Source organism: Cheilinus undulatus, linkage group 3 (genome assembly GCF_018320785.1).
Source record: "Cheilinus undulatus linkage group 3, ASM1832078v1, whole genome shotgun sequence".
NCBI classification, from domain to species: Eukaryota; Metazoa; Chordata; class Actinopteri; order Labriformes; family Labridae; genus Cheilinus; species Cheilinus undulatus.
In genome coordinates this window covers 20,757,128-20,777,482 of record NC_054867.1, presented here as the reverse complement: position 1 = coordinate 20,777,482, position 20,355 = coordinate 20,757,128, and the positions used below count along the sequence as shown (strand labels likewise).

General features: G+C 38.6%; 2 protein-coding genes across 2 annotated transcripts in view; one reads left to right on the top strand and one right to left on the bottom strand.

Moving 5' to 3' along the window:
* rhobtb3 (Rho related BTB domain containing 3) overlaps positions 1-10,443 on the top strand; it is a 37,941-nt gene extending 27,498 nt beyond the window's left edge. Inside the window, exons 10-13 of the mRNA XM_041781854.1 lie at positions 584-757; positions 8,086-8,252; positions 8,515-8,611; positions 10,325-10,443. Of these exons, the coding sequence (XP_041637788.1) occupies positions 584-757; positions 8,086-8,252; positions 8,515-8,611; positions 10,325-10,443 (557 nt within the window). The remainder of the gene's footprint in view (positions 1-583; positions 758-8,085; positions 8,253-8,514; positions 8,612-10,324) is intronic.
* Positions 10,008-17,593, bottom strand: glrx (glutaredoxin (thioltransferase)). The gene is made up of 3 exons (XM_041781840.1): positions 17,301-17,593; positions 15,621-15,752; positions 10,008-10,464 (listed from the first exon to the last, which is right to left on the bottom strand). The coding sequence occupies exons 1-2, from the start codon at positions 17,505-17,507 to the stop codon at positions 15,639-15,641; spliced, it is 321 nt and encodes a 106-aa protein (XP_041637774.1). The 5' UTR covers positions 17,508-17,593; the 3' UTR covers positions 10,008-10,464; positions 15,621-15,638.
* Between the last annotated feature and the right edge of the window lie 2,762 nt (positions 17,594-20,355).

Genomic DNA, 20,355 nt, shown 5'->3' with positions numbered 1-20,355 from the left:
CCGATTCGCTATTAAAGGATCAAATTGAAAAATGCAGAAGTAATGCTTTGTAGCCTCTCCTCAATCAATATTTATCTCATCAGAAGTGCAGTGAGTTTTTCTGAGCCGTGCACCTCTGAGCTGACACTCTTGGAGGTCACAGAGAAAATTTTGACTATAATATTTGTGCATATTTGTTTTTTTATGCTAATTCCCTGATGGGTTGAAGTGAAAGAGCTGTCACTTATTATTAATGGCGTTTAATGACAGCTATTATGCCCGAGCTTTTGCCCAAGCTCTTCTTGTCATTCATGTTCATTTAAACGACCCATTATGAAAGATCACAACAAGTCACATTTAATCATGTTCAGCCTGCCCTGTTGTCATTTGGCTACAAGAAAATATTAAAGATAAGTGTTTGACTTGTTTACTTTTATTGACATTTTTATCTGATTTGATATCTTGAATTTCAGGTTAGATTTCTGTGAAGATTCAAGAGTTGATCCTCTCAGGCAGTGCCCTTAGTTGCTCCTTAGGACGTTCTTGAAGCTTCTCAGAAATTCAAAACCTTGATGTTAATTTTGCATGTCCGTGTGCATTCAAGGGAGTGTACTGCCAGCCCATCGAGCAGTGCTGGTGGCACGCTGCGATGTCATGGCTGCCATGTTCAGTGGAAAGTATGCAGAGGCACGGAGCCGAGTGGTGCCCATCCACGGCGTCTCCTCAGATACCTTCCTGTCATTCCTGGAGTACCTCTACACTGACTCCTGCTGTCCTGGTGAGTCCACTGCACTAAACTCAAGCAGACATCTCTGACCACAACTGTACTCTTTAAGACAAATTAAAGTGCAAACATATCACTAATTTGAGGCCTAAATATAGTAAGAAAAGGGCTGTACAGTTGCCTTTTTGCTAAGCTAATTAAACACAGCAGTAGGTTTGTAAAGTGCTGAGATTCATCGCTCTAGGAAACTCTCAGTCAGCGTGTTATTCATTCCCTTGTCCATATTGCTGTAATAAAAACAGAGTCTGTGTTGTTTAATAATGAATAATAACTATTAATAGACCACTGGTTGATTTGACTGGGATGAAAGTCCCTTTAGATGCCATGAAACAGACCTAAAAAAAGATCGATTACAGAAGAGGACAATGAACCTTTGATTTTAGTTTGAAATAACACACTTGAGAGGGGTACAGCGGTGTTTTCCTGCAGGCTTCTCTCACTACACAGCCCCAAAACAAAAGCACAGATGACAAGTTGCCGTCAACCATCTGTGTGACTGCAACACACTGCCAGTGTGAGTCTCAGGAGGACTGCCGAGAACAGCACTGGGCTTAAAATTAAATTAGATTTAGAGATGACAAAATCAACCCGTGGCATCACTGCTTCATCTGTTTTTAATGGTGCCAGCTCTCAGCCCCTGACATGTTGTTGTTTTTGTTTTCCTGCAAACTGAGAACTGCTTTTTTAGCCTAATTAGGACTGATCATTCTCACTAATGATGGCAGTGAAATACAGTTCATTTCGTTTTTAAGTTGATTTTTTTACACTTATTTATTTTAACACTTATTTACCCTACAGCACTGGACAGCTTTCAGCCACTTTAACTTTTTTTGGTGCACTTTGTTGGATTTCCTTCTTGGACTCCCTCAACTCTCTGTTAATCAATCAGTCACAAGACATGGAAAGTGACATCACAGCATCTGACCAATGAGCTATGGCCCAGAGTGTCTCAAACTTCCTGTTTCCTCCAGAATGTGCAAAACGCAGTTTTACTCTCTTTTGGTCCCAAACAAATTGCCCTTACACCATAACTACTCATGATAAGTTCATGAAACTCTCATAATATAAAGGTGCTAAATGACATCATCAGTTTTGTTTACATAGGAGTTCTTCCTGTTACTGAAATTTATTGTGAGTAATGGAGGAACCATATTTGGACATAAGCCTGTTTAGGGGTGTTAAATACCTATATTAATACATATAGTCAATTTATCAACAACCATATTAGGGGAATTTTCTGGAAAAATAACTCATTATATAAAGGATAAAAGTGCTCTATAGTGTAAGAAAATAAAGATTGATACCATGGTAAATTTGACTTATAGAAATTCTCAAGGAATAATTATTAAAATAGGAGTGATAATGGTCATTTTTGTAACATTATAACAGTTTAACTGTACTTATGTGGTGCATATCAGTTATTTGAGCCTTATTCCTGCTTCAGTTCATTTAGACAATCAATACATGTGATTTCTTTAGGGGTTTTTTTTGGTGGAAAAAATAATGATGAAAATAGTAAAATAAATGTTATTTCAGCCAGTTTTACTGAAATGGCATAAATCAGTTTTTATTTTTATTGTGAGTCTCATCACTGCTAAGATCTAGTGAGTTATTCAGTATTTGGGATATTACAGGTTTCCTGTTGGAAATACATGACAAAGCTGGTGCTTTCACCTTAACTTATACAGTATTCTAAAGCCTGTCATGTCTTACCTCAAATAGAGGTAACATTTGAGTCAGTTTTGTCAAAATCTAAAGTCAATTTGCCCACCTCTGGGGTCTCTGACCCTGTCAGGAGACGCTACAGTTATCTCAGAAGACCCTGTGTTGTTTGACCTGTCTCTGTACCATGTCCCAAGTTTTATGGAAAAGCAGGATGTCGATTCATCTTTGAATTGTCATTATGCACTTCAAAAATAATGCTGTGTATCAAATAAATATTTTGTATTTAAATTAGGTCTGACAAAAGATTACAAATTTTAGCCCCAGTTAATCTCACAATTTCTTTAATTAATCATGATCAATTGCATCCATTTTAAAATGCCACTTTTTTTTTTTTTTTAAGATTTATTTTTGGCTTTTTTGCCTTTGTTTGATAGGACAGTGGATAGAGTCGGAAACAGGGAAGAGAGCAGGGAGAGACATGCAGGAAATAGTGCCACGGGCTGGATTTGAACCCAGGTCGCCTGCGTATATGGTGCGCGCCTTAACCACTTGACTACTGGCGCGCCCCTAAAATGCCACTTTTTGCAATCAAAACTGTTTTTGTGTCATTTTGCATTTTCCTGTCTTAACATAAGGGTAATTGACTTCCTGATTGAATACATGTTTTCATATGCAGATCAAAGATTTTAACATGAATATAACCGCAGTAACTTGTTATGGAACTTGTTATGGATTGTAAAGGAAATACAAGGTGCAGATGACTTCTGACTTGTCCACTGAGCTTTCTGTGAGGTTTGTAAAGTGAAATCAGACATTAAGGAGAAGTGGTGGACTTATTTTACATCACTGTAGCAGCAGGGAGATGAATTGGCACAGCTTAACCAAAGTGTGCCAAAATGCCCAATAAAGCATGTAATTAATCACGATTAAGAAACAATTAGTACAGTAGTTGTGGATCTTTATTTAATGTGGTTAATGTAATTAATCTTGCAGCCCTAATTTGAATCTTTATAATGGGGAGCTAAGCACTCATTTGAATCATATGTGTTTATTTTTCCACAAATAACATTTTATATTCATAAACTAAACGGAACCTTTTTTTTTTTTTTTTACCATTAAAGAGCAAGGAACCATATTATGTCAATCTGTGGGACTTGACTTTTCACTATAATAATGTAAAGTATATACAAAAGGTACAAAAGTAAAAAAAAAAAAAAAAAGGCATGGGATGTCCATCAATAAGATTCTAGGGCTGAAACTAAGGGTTAAGCTCATTTTTACTTTGAAAAAACCAAACAAAGTTAAAACTTGAGGCATGTCACATTTTTCATAAAAAAATATCTCAAAGTGATTTAAAATTTGTAGTTGGTGGATTGAACAATATTATAAAACCCCCAACGAAAACTTTGTATAGATGGCCAAAAGTGCTCATTGTACAATTTCATATTTATTTCTAATTTTCTTTGCTCTATGCTAAAGTGAGAAACTTGGGGAAATAACAACAGGATGAGCTGAAATATCTCGAAGGCTTCTTGTTGTGTTTATTTTTGAGTTTTTCTGCCCCCTAGTGCTGAAAGATGACATAATACAGCTCTGAATGTCAAGCTGATTCAGTCACGTCTAAAGGGGCTGTGGTAGTATTGTGTGTTTGTGTGTGTATGTATTTTCATAGTGACATTACAATCACTGTTACCTCGGTTGAACCGGTACAGCTACAAATGTTTACAGATTAAAAAAGGCACTCAAACCTTACTTTATGTACTTTAATTAATGAAAAATCCATGAAAGTGTGAATAACAGCACTGACATCATTAGCTGTCATCTTCATTTAAGTAGTATTATGTAATGATGCTGCCGAATAGAGTATTCACCATTTAGAATAATCTGTTCTGCAGCTACTTGCGAATGACAATCTTCTTATTATGTGGTGTGAGGCATTTTGATTAAAAAAAAAAAAATCATGACAACACTCAACAAGCAGCCCTTAAGATCCAGCTGAGGTACAAGGAGTGTAACCAGGCAGCTTCCAGTGATACAGCTTTAGGTTGAGTCATGGGAACAGGAAATTAAAGCCAGGAAACAGCTCCAGAGGCTGAAGCCGCTGCACCATTATGTAAGAGCGCAGCACTCAAGGTCAAAGCTAGGTAACTGCACTGGTGCCCACAAAACAAAGGGTGTGAAATCAGAGGAGGGTGTTTGATTCAGTTTATTGTACTTACTGCATGTGTAGAGTAAATGGTTAATGCTTTTGTCTTATGATTGTAGATGATGGTGCTGCTCTGGTGACATTGCTGCAGCCTGTTACATGCAGGAGGCTGCTCAGGGTGATGGACACAAACAGCAGGAATCAGGATTTATGTGATATGACATACGTTACATAACAGGGCTGACTTCACTTATTTGATGCTTGTTGCACGTGTGTTTGTAAGGATGTAATTTAACAGCTTGGGAAGAGCAATTATCAATTATTAATTCTTTCTAGTCTAAGTGATTTTATTTAAAGCACAGAGCTGAGATTTAGTCTGTGTGATGATGTGCAATCACTGAAATCCTCCAGTTTAGTAAGTCTTGCTCAAAATCTGTTAAATGGGACATAAAACTGATAAAAAAAAAAAAACAGAGGCAATGAAAGACATGCAGGATGTGCTGTATTGTAGTTCAGTCAGGGCCAGTAAGTCAAGAAACACACATGATTTGCAAGTTTTAAATTTTCTCCTTATTGGCAGTTATTCATCTGCTCTCATTGCTTTTTATTTGTATTTGGTGTTGTGGCTGTTCTAGGATTCCCCTGCCCTTCTAAGAGCCTGTGTAGAAAGCATCAAGCAGGAACAGCACACATTCCTACTTTTCCTGTGCCTACAAGGAAACCCTAAGGTAGTGGGAGAAGCAGCAGTAAACCTAGAGCAGAGCAGGCATCAGTGACAACAGAAGGATACTAAATAAGCTAAATAAACCACAGAGGCGCTGGGGTGGAGGAGGGTTTCAAAAAGGAGCTTTAAAGAGCGAGCAGCAAAGCATAGCCAGGCTACATTAGTTTAAGTGTGGCAGCATGAGTGCAATCAGCCAATAGCGTGCTTAGAGCAAATCAGCTGGCCTTCAGCTGATGAGGCTGAGGCTGATGCTGCTTGTGGGAGATCAGCTGATCTTAAATATATGACGATGCTCGACTCCGTGGTCCGCCTGACCTAACGCTACATGCTCAATCTTTAAAACAGAACAATACAGAGCCATGAATAAATAATGATTGTTTTTTTTGGTCAGTATTAGTTGTTAAGGCTTTATTGGAACAAATGTGATCCAACACTTTTTTTCGAACTTTATGAAAAAAATATGATAGAAAAGTGCTGTTATTGAGCACTTTTTTGTGAGTGTACACGTAAAGCAGACATTAAGCTGTGTTTGGAGCAACCAGACAAATAAAAATTGATACCTCCTTGGACTACAGAGAAAGTTTATACCTCTAAGAGGCTCCACTGTGTTCACTACCTAGAAGATCATCAAAGCAGGATTGTCAATAACATTCATTTTTCTGTTACAACAGAGTAGTTGAAAACAAGGGAGCACCATAAATAAATACAATCCCAGAATGCTTAAAGAAGTAACACACAACTGAGACCTAAAGTAAGCACCAATCTATACCGCTTATCCCAATGGGGGTTGCCGGGGGCTGGAGCCTATCCCAGTGGTCATTGGGCGAGAGGCGGGGTACACCCTGGACTGGTCACCAGTCAATCACAGGGCTATTTATTTATATATGATTTAAATTTATTTAACCAGGAAGAACTCACTGAGATTAAGAATCTCATGAGCAAAAATGTCTTAGCTGAGACAGATAGCAGCACTTTGACATAGTTATAGACATGAAACATTAAACATAACAAAACTAGGTTAAAACCTAGCATATGGCTGACTGCAACTATCTGTTTTTGGGGTGTGTAAGTGTGCTGTCCCTTATGCCTCTGGGTTAAACGAACTGAAGAATCCCAAAAGTCTAAAACATGAAGCCCTGTCAGCAGTAAATAGCTAACCTGACACACCAGATAGACTGTTTCATATATTCATTGCATGAATATATTTCACATTCGTCTGGGAAAGCTCCCATAGAAAGCACAGGGCAGGACTTTGCCAAAAAATTCTCCAAAGGGGATTGGAGGAACATTCTGCCTGTCACATTCATGACAGGCTATCAGAGCGACAAATGACGTTTTGCACATACGCTTCACTTTTGTGATTGTAAATGGCTGAGCTTGTTGGTGAATAAAAGTGATGCCAATGCCGCTTGGTGGAACATGCAAAAACATCTTCTCTGCCAGGACAAGGTTTTGTTGTGGCTCTTTGCTCTTGTTTTAAAAAGAAATGTGGTCCAGTTCCCATTAAACTGACGCTTTTCTACAGTTAAATCCAAGCTAACGGCTACCGCAACTGCAGGCATTGGATATAGCGGCTAACCCCACCTGTAATGATCGCAGACCTGTGCTGAAGCAGACCAGGAGAAGAATGAAAACATCTTTTCTGTCACTGAAGGCTTTCAGTGTTGCTCTCTGCCAATGTTTTAGACACATTGTCCAGTTTGGACAAAACTGGCCCTGTGGCTAAGGCTGAGATAATTGCCCCACTAGCAGCCGTTGTATGCAGCCACTCACAACAATGAACCCTTCCCCATAACTATTGTATACTCATGCCAAAGTAGGTTGGCAGAAGAGCAAAAACACCTTTTCAGTCATGGAAAGTTTTTAGTGTTGCCCCCTGCTCTTGTTTTAAAAAAGAAATGTCCGGGTCTGACAAAAGTGCTGCTGTGCCTAAGTCCAAGCTAATCAGTCCACTAGCAGCCATTGCACATACCCACTCAGACAACAACTAACCATTTCTCCATAACTATCATATACTCACACCAAAGCAGGTTAGCAGAAGAGCAGAAACATCTTTCACATCATAAGTATTTTTTTTGTTTTTTTAATTCTGTATGTCATACAGAAACGTGGTCCAGTTCTAGTAAAACTGATGCAGTTCTGAAGCTACATCAGAGGTCAACACTGTAGAGGAGGCAGCCATTACAGACTGCTTTGAGTACAACTAAACCCCAAACCATTATAAGCTTCAAGCTAGAGAGAGCCTGATGCTGACAGTGTTATCTGCATATTAATGAAAATTTGCATTTGGTACATTTTGACCGATACCATTCATATAAAGAGCAAACAACAGCAGTCCCAAAATGGAGCTCTGAGGAAGAGTAAGAGAGAAAGATTAATTTTGGTCTCTTTATGTCTTTGGGAAGGATGGTGGACATACAGGAAAGGTGCTATACTGAAAAGTTCTGTGCAGTTTACTCTGTGCTGTGTAAATACACCAGCTTTAAATTTATTGTCAGATTATATTAGGCTAAAATTCCTCACTGTGCAGTGGATACACAAAATGCTTGGTTATATAATTGCTTCGGCCTCATGGTACAGTCCTAGCATGGCTCTGCTCCGACAAGTTTTGAAAAAATAAATATGAAACTATTTGTGTTACTTTTTCAAGTTTTTTCTCTCTCTGGATGCAAACATGCTGAAAAATGTGTTCAACTGTTATGTTAACATAGCAGGAGCCATGTTATAGCAACCTGTGTATGTCATTTTTGCATATTCAGTGAGTGCTGTTTGTGTTTGTGTGTCCAGCCAGTGTGCTCCAGGCCATGGCAGTGCTGGTCTGTGCCGAGATGTACCAGGTGAAACGTCTCCAGCACCTCTGTGAAGTCTGTGTGTGCGCTTACCTTCAGAGCATGCCCAGTAGAGAGCTTTCATCAACAGGCATCAGTGTGATAAGACTACTCCGCAGAGCAAAGGTCAGTACAATTTTAAGTTTGTGATTAGATGCTAATGTACAAGAGATATCAACTGAGAGCAAAAGCAGCATATAGACTGATTATGAAGACCAAGTACGCCTTCATTATGCCTTGATTTTTTTTTCCACTGCAATACGCTTAAACATTGGACTTGCATTTGAACAATCTGCAACTGATAGTCATGATAACTGGTTAAAAAGCATAAATTCTTTTAAAAATGTCTGCCTCATTGACATAAGTGTGTTTTCTATAAATTTACCAGTGCCACAATGCAGAGCAGTTGTATATCTGGCTCCTACACTTCATCGCCAACAACTACCTGATCTTCAGTCACAAACCTGACTTCCTGGAGCTCTCAGGTAATTCCAGTCGATTTCAAGTATAAGTGATGGTTCTGTAAGTTAATAGTGGGCTGCACTGGGTGTTTGTTAAAATGAATCCACTGCTTTCAGCTTTAGAGTGTGCTGTCGACTTTGTTCTCAGAATAATGAAGTGAAAGGGCTTCTAACCTTTAGTGGTTTTATTTCCCATTAAGTTTAAGTAGGTTAGAGTCCATTTATCTCAGATAGAAATATAAATGGAGAGATTGTTCTTTATTATGTCAAATAAAAAGTGGATCTGTAAAATTTGTAAGGTGTAAACAAGGTGCCCACCCATCATCTGTCTATGAAAATTAAACACCAGGGGCGCTGGTAGCCTTGTGCTTATATTTATAGGCTCTATGTATGAGCCTTTCTCAGACCACTAACACTCGCTCACAGATTAAACTCTGTGTGACGTTATGACTGAAGCACCCTGTTTAAAGATGGACGGTTTATATACAACAGCAGTCTTATGGACAAACTGAAATTTCACATTGGCATAAATATTCTGATCCTTTGCAAAAAAATTTGAACTTTAGCTCAGGTTCCTCCCATTTTTCATGATTATTGCAGAGATTTTTGTACACCTTGATTGGAGTCCACCTGTGGTAAATTAAACTGATTGGACATGATTTGGAAAGACACACACCTCTCTATAAAAGGCCTCACAGCTTACTATGCAATTTAGAGCAAAAACCAAACCATGAGGTCAAAGGAACTGCCTGCAGAGCTCAGAGACAGGATTGCTGCAAGGCACAGATCTAAAATGAATCTGAATACTTTCTGAATGCACTGTAAGTATATCATTATCAGTATTAAAATATCAATGAATAACTTTAAATCACTAATGTGATTTTTCTTTGTAAGACAGCCTGTCTATACCAACCAGTAGTATTGTGGATAACAGAGAGGGAGAGACTCCTGTCAACATCATTACTAACCACTGCTGTGCTGGCCTATGAAGCTTTGTTTTTTGTTGAAAAACTGTTTTAATTCCAACATGTATTTCCATCTCTAAAGCCAAAAGCAGCTGAGTACACCCTGGGCTTCCAGCTCTTTTACCTTCCTTCACTGGCTTGTATTCATTTTTTTCATACTACTTTTTCTTTTCTTATTAATAGCTTTGTGTAATTGCTAAAATGTGTAGTGAGACAAGGCCAGTGTAAGGGACTGGGCCTTAAACAGTGATTATTTAAAACTATTTTATGTTATCCTGCCATAAAGAACAGTATGGCAGTGTTTGTGTTAAACTACTGACTGTTAGCAATAATAAGGCCTCTTTATAGTGTACTTAATACTCTAAGTTAATGCATATCATTATTTAATCATAAGCTTTTCATTAGCCACCTAAGCACTCTAAAAGTTAATTATAAAAACAGCAACACAGCTGTGGTTAGTAGCAGTAGCAGATTTTATTAACATCATTACTCACACAGACAAGAATCACTGAGGGTCACTGGACGGGTACTGAAAGGCACAGGTGAAGTCAGAGGCTAGAGTAAATATTCAGTATATGATCGATCATATTTGGCAGTCTGCTGCTCAGCGATGTAAACAGAATCTCATCAGATATTTCAGCCCTTGTTGGCCACAATCATGGCAGCAGTCCCAGGGGGTTTACTACTGTGTGTCAGCATGTGCCAAGTGCAATAAATCTGAGTTCGCAGCAGAGCACAGGCATGATCTGTGTGTGTTTGTATGTCATTCTAGAGGAGGAGCGGGAGCAGGTTGAGAGGCTACGCTGGCCGTCCAGAGGCTACCTTCAAGAGCTCAGCGAGTACCAGCAGCGGAGACGTAAGCTACGCAAGTCACGCTGCATAGTTATGTGACCTCTGCTGGGTACCCAAAACCTGAGGAAGACAGGGAGGCGGGGGGGAGAGGAGGAAGAAATAATGACAAAGATGAGTCATGAACATCTGGACAAACAAAAGGAATATTTTTTCCACAAGTGCTGCTGGATGAAGGGCTGATTCAGCTGTGGAAGGAAAGACTGCTTAAGCAGTGAGATACACGGCTGTGATGGACTTCTCTCTCCCCCCAGAGGAATAACTGTGTGTCCTTCGTTTAATGACAGTTCCATCACAGGCAATACAAAATGAATAATCCTTAACATTCAAATGACTTCCTCACCACAGGCTCTATGGAAGATTACATTTCTATTGGCTGATGCAAAATGGAGGATTTTGAAGATGAGCAGTGAAACAGCTCCTTTAAAGTAAAGACATATCAGACGACCATTCATCTGTTGACACAGACCGGGATCATGTGCAGACTTTCAAACTACAGTAACGGGTAACGGGACTTCAGGTTGAAAAATCAGGAAGGAAACTGCTCCAGGGTTTTTGTTTTCTATCAGAAGATTCTTCTAGAAGCTGGACTGCTCCTTCTCGGCGTCTGTGCTGGATCTAAGAATTGTGAACATGCAGCGTTTTATGACTCGTGAGCCTCTAACTCAAAGGTGGCATGATCAGTATTTCAGCTAAATGCTGACCAAAATGAACACTAAGAGGTAGCTCAATGATGCTCTTTTTTCATTTGTAGTCTGACAAAACAGGACCAATTTAATCAGTTATTTTACCAGATTCTTTCTCTATCTGCAATGCAACACCAGTGAGAGTCTCAGAGCCAGTACAAACTATTACCATGTGAGATGCAATACACTTTGGTCCTACTAGGTGTCTAATTAGCCCATCTGCCTTTCATTAAGGAATGGCAAGAAATTAAGTTACACTACATGTAGTCTGTATCAAAATCAAGCGCTGTGCACCAAATTCAATACAGTAATCGCTAAGTTTTATTGTTTTGTTTTACAGTCTATTACCTGGACCATTTCCTTTTCAAGTCAACATGAATCTACTTCTCATTTATTTACAATAACAAACAATATTGTTATGTCTGTCACATTAAAGGGTAAAAGCCTTTTGTAGCATTTATGTGTACAGAAGCAGCGTAAAAAAAGGTATCATTAAGATAAGTTGTTAAACTAAAAACCACAATGCCTCTGGGTAGGAAACAATATTTATTTTATCCTATTTTTTAATTTAAGACCGTTGTTTTTAATCATAACTAGATTATGATTTATTGGTGCTGCAATTATTTTTGTAAACTAATGTAAACTATGTGGACATGAGTATGACATTATTTTTTTTACATTCAGTTTAGAGACAAAGAGGTCACACTGTTTTACAGTCTACTCTTCCCATGCTGTTTACACAAAGTTAGCAAAAGAAGACACACCAACACTGTTATTATATACAATGCCTATAAGTAATGTTCACCCCGTTGATGTTTTACCCTTTTATTTATTTTATCAATCATGATCAATGTAATTTGGCTTTTTATACAAAAAAAAACCCCTTTTCAATGGCAAAGTGAAAACAGATTTCTACAAAGTGATGCCAATTAACCTAAATATGTGAGGTAAAACAAGTGACTGCATAGATTTTCACCCCCTTTAAAGTGACTGGCCTAATTCATTGGAGGTCCAGCCAACTGGTGCTTGTAGTCTCACAATTAGTGAAATGGGGATCATCCTAAGTGCATGCGGGAGACTCCGTGGTGAATTAGAGGAAAGTTCTTTGGTTTGATTTAACTAAAATTATGCTTTTTAGCCATCAGACAAGACGCTATGTTTGGCGGACACCGAACACTGCACATCAACACAAACACACAGTGAAGCACAGTGGTGGCAGCATCATGCTATGGGGATACTTCTTGGCAGTCAACTCTGGAAGGCTTGTAAAGTAGAGGGTAAAATGAATTCAGCTAAGTATAGTAAAATCCTGGAGGTCAGTCTAAATCAGTCTGCAAGAGTATTATGGCTTGGGGGAAGATTTATTTTCCAGCAAGAAAATGACCCAAAGCATACAGAGAAAGCTACATAGAAATGATTTAAAGACAACAAAGTGAATGTTCTGGAGTGGCCAAGTTAAAGTTCAGACCTCAATCCAATAGAAGAATCTGTTTCTGGACTTGAAAAGAGCTGTTCATGCCTAATCCCTGTGCAACCTGATAGAGCTTGAGCTGATTTGCAAAGAAGAATGGTGGTGTGCAAGCCTGGCTGAGACCTGTCCACACAGACTCAGTGCTGTGATTGCAGCCAAAGATGTATCTACTAAATACTGGCTTGAAGGGAGTGGATATTTATGTAGTCACTTATTTTACATTACATATTAAATTTAAATGACATTATGTTGTGGACATCTCTTTTAACTTCGATATGAAAGACTATTTTGTATTGTTTCTTTTTTTGTCAAAGAGCCAAATAATATTGACCATGTTTGATTAATAAAATCAATAAAAGAGTAAACCATCAAAGGGGGTGAATACTTTATATAGGCACTGTAATTTAGTGTCTGGATCAGTAATAATAAAAGTAAACAAACAATACTTCATGTCAAGTATTTTCTGTACTTTAGCAGAGGTGTAGCAACAGGATGCACATATACACTTGCTGATCATTTTATTAGGTACACCTGTTCGACTGCTCATTAATGCAAATATCAGTGAATCACAAGGCAGAAACTAATGCATCTAGGCATGTGGACATAGTCAAGACAATCTATTAAGTTCAAACGGGGCATCGGAACGTAGAAGAAAGTTGGTTTAAGTGACTCTGAAGAAGGGATTTAGATTGTTTATTTTATTGATATCGATACCCTTATGTACTCCTTATTGATCCAAGTCTTCATCGATACCACTATTGATCATTTTCTGTCTGGTGGAAAGACAAAAAGCAATATATCTTTAACAGAAGTGGTGTTAAAATGAGTAGTTTCCCTCTGGATTAATAAAGAATTTATCTATCTATAGTTGAAAAGATAAAATAATTGATGATTATTCTATTACTGATATATGAAACAAATTCTTAATATTTACAACTATAATAATTTACATATATAATTGTTCGTTTTAATAATGTTATATTTGGACAAATTACTATATTTTATTCACACTCCCCTTACAGTCATTTTTTTACTGAAATGACTTTGAGTGCATCTTAATATATCCATCTGTCCACTTCTTAAGTCTGCCAATTAATTTCTGCTGATTTTAACATGGATTTCAACATCTGATTAATATTTTTATCTAACTGGACTCGCTACAAAGTCTGGGAGTGCTTTCAAAGCTGATCTGATCTGTTGAAGAAGAAATCTGTCCTGGAGCAGCAGAGGCCAGTGTTGTGACTGCACCCTACTTCCAGCACAGCTAAAGACTTTTGGCTTCAAGCCGACAGTTGAAGGCACCACATTATGGTATAATTTGAAGCACAATGCTGATGTGCTCAAGTACTGGTGTAGGCCTACTTGTTTCACACCAGTGATAAGATAAAAGAATGTTAACATCACAAATACCCATGACAATTGGTATAAGTATGGATAAGCTAAATAATCATTGATGACCGAGTTTCAAAGAACTTAGTTTTCTGTATGATCTCCATCCCTACTTTGAATGTGCCATGGTTGTTGATCTGGCAGGCTTTTGTGTTGTTTAGGCCAAATTCTGACCCTACCAACAAGACTCATCAGACCAGGTGTGTTCTTCCAATCTCATGTTGTCAAAGTTTGTTGAGCCTGTGTGAACTGTAGCCTCTGTTTCCTGTTCTTGGCTGACAGGAGTGGCAGTCTTTTGAGCACATTTGCTACAAAGTTGGACATGTGTATTCAGAGTTGCTCTTCTGCATACCTGGGTTATGATAAGTGGTTATTTGAGTTATTGTTGCCTTTCTACAAGATAAAAAAAACAGTTTGGTCAATCTCCTCTGGCATCTGGTCTTTTTCAGACCATTCTCTGTAAAGCCAGACATGAAATCTCAGTAACTTCGGTAGATCATCTTGACCATGTCTGCATGGTTAAAAGCATTGGTCTCTGTCATGTGATTGGTTTATCAGATAGTTGCTTTAATGAGCAGTTGAACAGATGTACCCAATAAAATGATTGGTTAGTGTAGACAACAGATACAACTTTCACTTTAAAGGTCTGCAGGGGATGTCAGTACCTTTTATCATATTGTGCGTATTGAACCTGAGACTGCAACATTATTAATTTGATGAAAAAATAATCTAAGAAAAATAGCAGCTGAAGATTTAGACTGTAAAACAAAGTGTACTCTAGTGCTGCATCTATACCCAATGTGGAGACACATGTGGCTCTGCTGGGCCACTCTTGTACAGACTGTAGATAACATGAAGTCTGACTTTAAATAAAGACGTTTTAGATGAAAAAAACACTGACTCTATGAGTGTGTGCACCCTACAGTCAAACATGTGCAGGTGTTTCTGATCATTTTTCACCCCGGTTCTTCCCTGTGATCTGATCTTGTTCAAAATGTTGCACGGGTGCTAGTTTGTGTTCAAATCTACTCACTCTATAAGCAACAACATAGAATTAACAATATTTTCAAGCTCATCAAATCTCACATGAACCCCTCAGGCTCCATGTAGAGGCGTCTGCATTCATTATTTTTTTATGGATTTTATTGAGGTGCTTCCTTCAATTTGGCAGCCATCTGTGTGGGCCTGTTGCAAATTTTCCACCACAGAGCAGCAATTACTTTTTATCTCTTTGAGTACCACCTTGGGCATCTTATTTCCTTTCATTTATTTATTCCTGCACTAATGAGCGCTTACTGTTATTAATTCATGCACCCATCCCTAAAGTAGGAAGACTTCCTGCTGTCTGCCTGTCCATGAGTGAAAGGGTGAGGGAGGAGAAATAAAACAAGGAGGCTAGGTAAGCCACTTAGTTACATTCAGGAAATTTTCAGGACTTTAATGCACGTGTGAATGGGGCTTTTTACTTCAGAGCTGCTTTCACACATGTATAACAGAAAATGTCTAGAAAATTTTAGGAACACTGCCCCCAAAAATGTCTTGAGTTTCTTGTTCACACTCATCCAGCATAGCTGGAACTTTTCCTGTCAGTCAAAAAGAGAGTTGGGGGAGAAAAAGTTTTCAGGAGCGTAGTGCATGTGTGAACAGGGCTAATGCTGAGCGTTGTTCTGTACCTGAAGGTCTGCAGCAGGTCACTGCAGGGCTCCTATGGACTGCAGCATACCCTCTAGTTTACCACTGTTATGCAGGGCCTCAACATCGCTGCCGCCTCCAACACATTCTTCACCGATGAACACCCGTGGGACCTGCAGTCAAATCAATACAAGAGAAACAGAGATGCAGTTGGAAATGTGCAGTCATTGATTTCAGTGTCCTGCATTAAGTGCAAAAATGAGCTTCTTATACACGAGTAATTTATCTTCATGTCACCTTGAACCTTTATAGCCCCACAATTATTTGACAGCTTTAATTGTGAGAGTTTAAACCAAAGCCATATGAAGAGTTTAAGTAGTTTTGTACCCTGCCATGGATAAAAATGCCCAACAGTATACTAAGTGAAAACGATGCAATAAGACTAAATTTAAGCAGTAAATACAATGTAAGTCATTTTTAATGCAAAGTTCTAAGATAAGTCTAAGATGTAAGTTGCTCTGGTGAGAGATGCAATATCTGTGGCATGTGTTGTGGGAAAGAACTGCATAATTACAGAACACATTTTTCTATTTTCTAGCTTCAAATTACAAAGCTGAGAGACTAAATTCAATAAAATATTGGAATTTTAGAATATTTTTGAAAGAAATATTTGAAAAATCTGGAAAGAAAAATAAGCATTGACATAAGTTCTGGGTTGTTTCAATCATCATTTTTATTTATTTTTTTATTTTTACTAAGTAAATTTCGAATGGTTAAAGAAGTCCATTAAGAATTATGAAATGTACCTATAATACGTAGACCCCCCCCCCCCCAAAAAAAAAATTGCATTATTGGAAAGAAAAATTAGCAAGAAACACAAGGTTAGTAGGTTGTTTCAACCATCATTTTAAAACTATTTTTGCAAACAGAATTTATAAGACTTAAAATAATTAACAAATCTGAAATTTAACTTAAAGTTGTGGACCTCCCCAAAAAGTTAAAACTACATGCCAATTTTCAACTAAATGTAACACTAAATTACTGCTTATAAATAGACCTATATGTTTTAGATATATTCCAATAACATATTTGAATATTTTTTTAAAGAAATGCTGGAATATCAGAAATGTTAGAAAGAAAAGTAAGCATGAAATGTGAGTTCTGGCTTGTTTCAATGATCACTTTAAAATTATTTGTTCAAATTAAATGTAGACTAATCAAAATAAGTAATAAAGAAATATGTAAATTAAACTACAAGTTGTACACCTACCCAAAACAGTTAAAAAATGCTCCATTTTAACCTAATTTAACCCGAATTACTTCTTTAAAACAGACAAATAGACCTATATGTATTTCGAAGTATGCCATTAAAATGTCAGATAATAGTTTATTTTACCTAACACATTCAATTTAAAGTTCTCTGACGTGTCAGCAAAAAGCTGAGGGAGGCTGGTGGATGAGCACTGAAAACTCCCAGTTTTATTTCATCATGGAAATTTAGCTTTTATTTCATCAGAGACAACTCATAAATGACTAATACTGCTACCTCCAACTATTTTTTAAGGGGACAAATCTCCATGTAGCTTATAGAAATGATGACAGTAAATAAATTATTTGTCCAACAAATTCACAGCCACTTAAGAAAAGATCTCCCTATGTTTTCAGTTTTTAAAGCCAAACTCCTCCATAGTTTCCAGTATGACCCAGCAGTTTTCCGTTACCGTGCGGGCTCCAGTGAGCTCCAGGAAGTAGTCTTGTAATTTGCCCATGTCGGTCCGTGCGCTGATATCAATGAACTCCAGATGTCCGGGCTTGAATTTGTATTTTGACAAAACGTCTTTGGCCTTGATGCAGAACGAGCAGGTGGGCTTGATAAACAGCACCACTTTGTCACCTTTAATCTTAGCTTGAACAAACTCCTGCGCCATTTTCAGTCGGTCGGTGAAGTGGTCAAAAGAAGACGGAATGTAAGAAGGATCAATAGAGAAATGAAAGACGAGAGCTCTATGAGCTTTTGTCTATCAGGTGACGTCAAAGATAAGCACCTCCTCTTCTTAAAGAGGAAGAACCACTGCGCAAGGAAATGAATTTCCAGAGAAGTTTATGAATGGTAACAATGTGGCGCTACAAGTGTTTGCGTCTTAAGGTGATAAAGTCAAGCAGTGCTCATTTGAGAACAATAAAACTACAAGGCCGTCAAGTATAGAGCACACAGCAGACTCATTTTCTGCGGGTGGTTTTGGTAATTTGGAAATCATCAAAGACCTGCAGATATACCCTTAACTGAAATGCTAATAATAACCAAGTACACAACAGATCTTAGAAAAGCATCATAACTCAAACTAACCTTAAATATTCTAATGTCTCTAAGCCAAGTATTCAAAAATAAAAATGTAAAATGGTATCTGTTGATGAAACATCATTTCTTCCCTCACAAATCCCAAGTATTTAACTATTAGGCTATTGTTTATTGCTTTATTATGTTTGTAGGGATCTATGCTTGATATGAGGACATTTTGAGGGTCTATAGCGGTTACTGACGGGACCAGGGATCCTCCCCAAGGCTTTTTTGAAAATAAGCAAAATTTTAATGCTACTTTCTACTCCAGGCCATTATTCACATTTAAATACATTTAAAGTAATTTTAGATTCTATCTAATGTCTAAACTTAGCACAAAAAGTAAGGCAATTTGTGTTTGGTACATTATTTCTTTATTGTAACAATGCTTCTTGGCAATAAATCTTATACCGCTGGAAAGCCTGCTTATTACCTTTTAATAGGTGCCACATTTGTAAGGAACATGCATATGTGATATGAGCAGCAGAGCTGAGTATGTGGGTTGTGCCCATGAAAAATGTGCCAAATCTTCTCTGCCAATGCCAAACAGCTTATTTTGCCATTGACTCTTGTTTGGTGTTTGGTGGATTGGATTATTGAAGTTTGAAGAAACAAGACATATTGGCAATTTGACAATTTATTTATTTAACAAACAGGAGCCTCAGTAGCGTGTGGAAGAACCATACACAGACACAACAGCCTGGCTCCTCCTCCTCCTCATGCTGGTCACCACCCTGGTCACACACTGCTGTGGGATGGCATCCCATTCTTTAATCAGCATTTGTTGCAAGTCAGCCAACATGGTTGTGTTGGTCACTCTGGCATGAACAACATGCCCAAGCTGATCCCACAAGTGTTCAATGGGGTTAAGGTCAGGACTGCTGGCATCCATCCTCTCCACTCCCAAATTCTGGAGGTAGTCTCTGATAAACCCCGCTCTGTGGGGCGAGTGTTGTCATCTTGGAGGATAGAGTTCAGTGACAGACTGTGTAGATATGGGATTGCCACTGGTTGAAGAATCTCATCTCAATATTTCTCTGCATTGAGATTGCCTCCAATGATGACAAGCCTCGTTTTACCAGCGAGGAAGATGCCTCCCCACACCATCACACTGCCTCCACCAAAAGATGTTACTCTATCGGTGCAGCAATCAGCATAGCGTTCTCCGTGTCTTCTCCACACTTTGACCCTACAATCCAGCTGCCGTAGGGAGAATCTGGACCCATCGCTGAACATAATGTTCCTCCACATGTTCAGGTTCCAGTGCACGTCTTGCCAACACCAAACAAGCCTGACGGTGAAGGGCAGTCATAGCAGGCCTCCTGGCAGCCCTGAGACCGGAGATTGGCTGCGTACAGTCTGTTCTGGATTGTCTGGGCAGAGAGCCATAGGCCATATCGTCCTGCAAACCTTGACTGCAAGTCTGTAGAAGACAGCCTACGGTACCTAAATGCTGACAGGGTGAGGAAACGGTCTTCTTGGGGTGTCGTCTTCTTTGCGGCCTGTCTCTGACATTCCCTGTTATATGGAACTTGGCCTTCAGTTTGGAGATGGTACTAGGGTTCACTCCAAACAATGCCACAACTTGGTTTTGTGGAACACCAGCCTGAAGTTGCCACTTTGCCCAACCGTGGGCCATTGCCCACGGTTGGGCAAAGTGGCCCTATCCAGATCAGTCAAACGTGGCATGCCGATTCTTGAAGCAGACATCTACTGACCACTGTAGCAGGGCCCATGCTCATAGGTGCTGCCAATCAGGCTCCTGATTAGCAGCACCTGGGGGTACCAGAAACTCATAACAAGAGTCAATAGCAACAGCAGAATAAACTGTTTGGCATTGGCAGAGAAGATTTTGCACATTTTTCATGGGTGCAACCCATTTAAAAGGGAAATAAACAGGCTTTCCAATGGTATAAGATTTATTACCAAGAAGCATTGCTACAACAAAGAAATAATGTACCAAACACAAATTTCCTTACTTTTTGTGCTAAGTTTATATATTGGGACCCCTTGGAGCATGATGCCCAAGATGATAACCTCCCTATGGCTGAAGGTTTAAAGCACCTCTTGGCCTACAATGCCTATAAAAAGCATTCACCTCCTTTGGTGTTTTTTATCATTATCAATATAATTTGGCTTTTTTTTCAATTTTTAAAGAAAAAAAACCTCTTTACTATCAAAATGAATACAGATTTCTACATCAAAAATATGTAGTGTAAAATAAGTAAGTGTGTAAATATGCACCCCCTTCAAGTCAGTATGTAGTAGATGCACCTTTGGCTGCAAGCACAGCTGCGTGTCTGTGTGGATACATCTCAGTCAGGCTTGCACACCACATTGTTACTCTATTCTTTTTTCAAAACTGCTCCAGCTCTGTTAGGTTGCATGGGGATCGGGCATGAACAGCCCTTTTCTAGTACAGCCACAAATTCTCTGTT

Excerpts from the sequence above, each read along its gene's own strand:
- glrx (XM_041781840.1), bottom strand. The coding sequence starts at position 17,507 with ATGGCGCAGGAGTTTGTTCAAGCTAAGATTAAAGGTGACAAAGTGGTG. Across the intron at positions 15,753-17,300 it reads AGCTCACTGGAGCCCGCACG|GTCCCACGGGTGTTCATCGG; the intron begins GTAACGGAAAAC and ends ATTTGACTGCAG.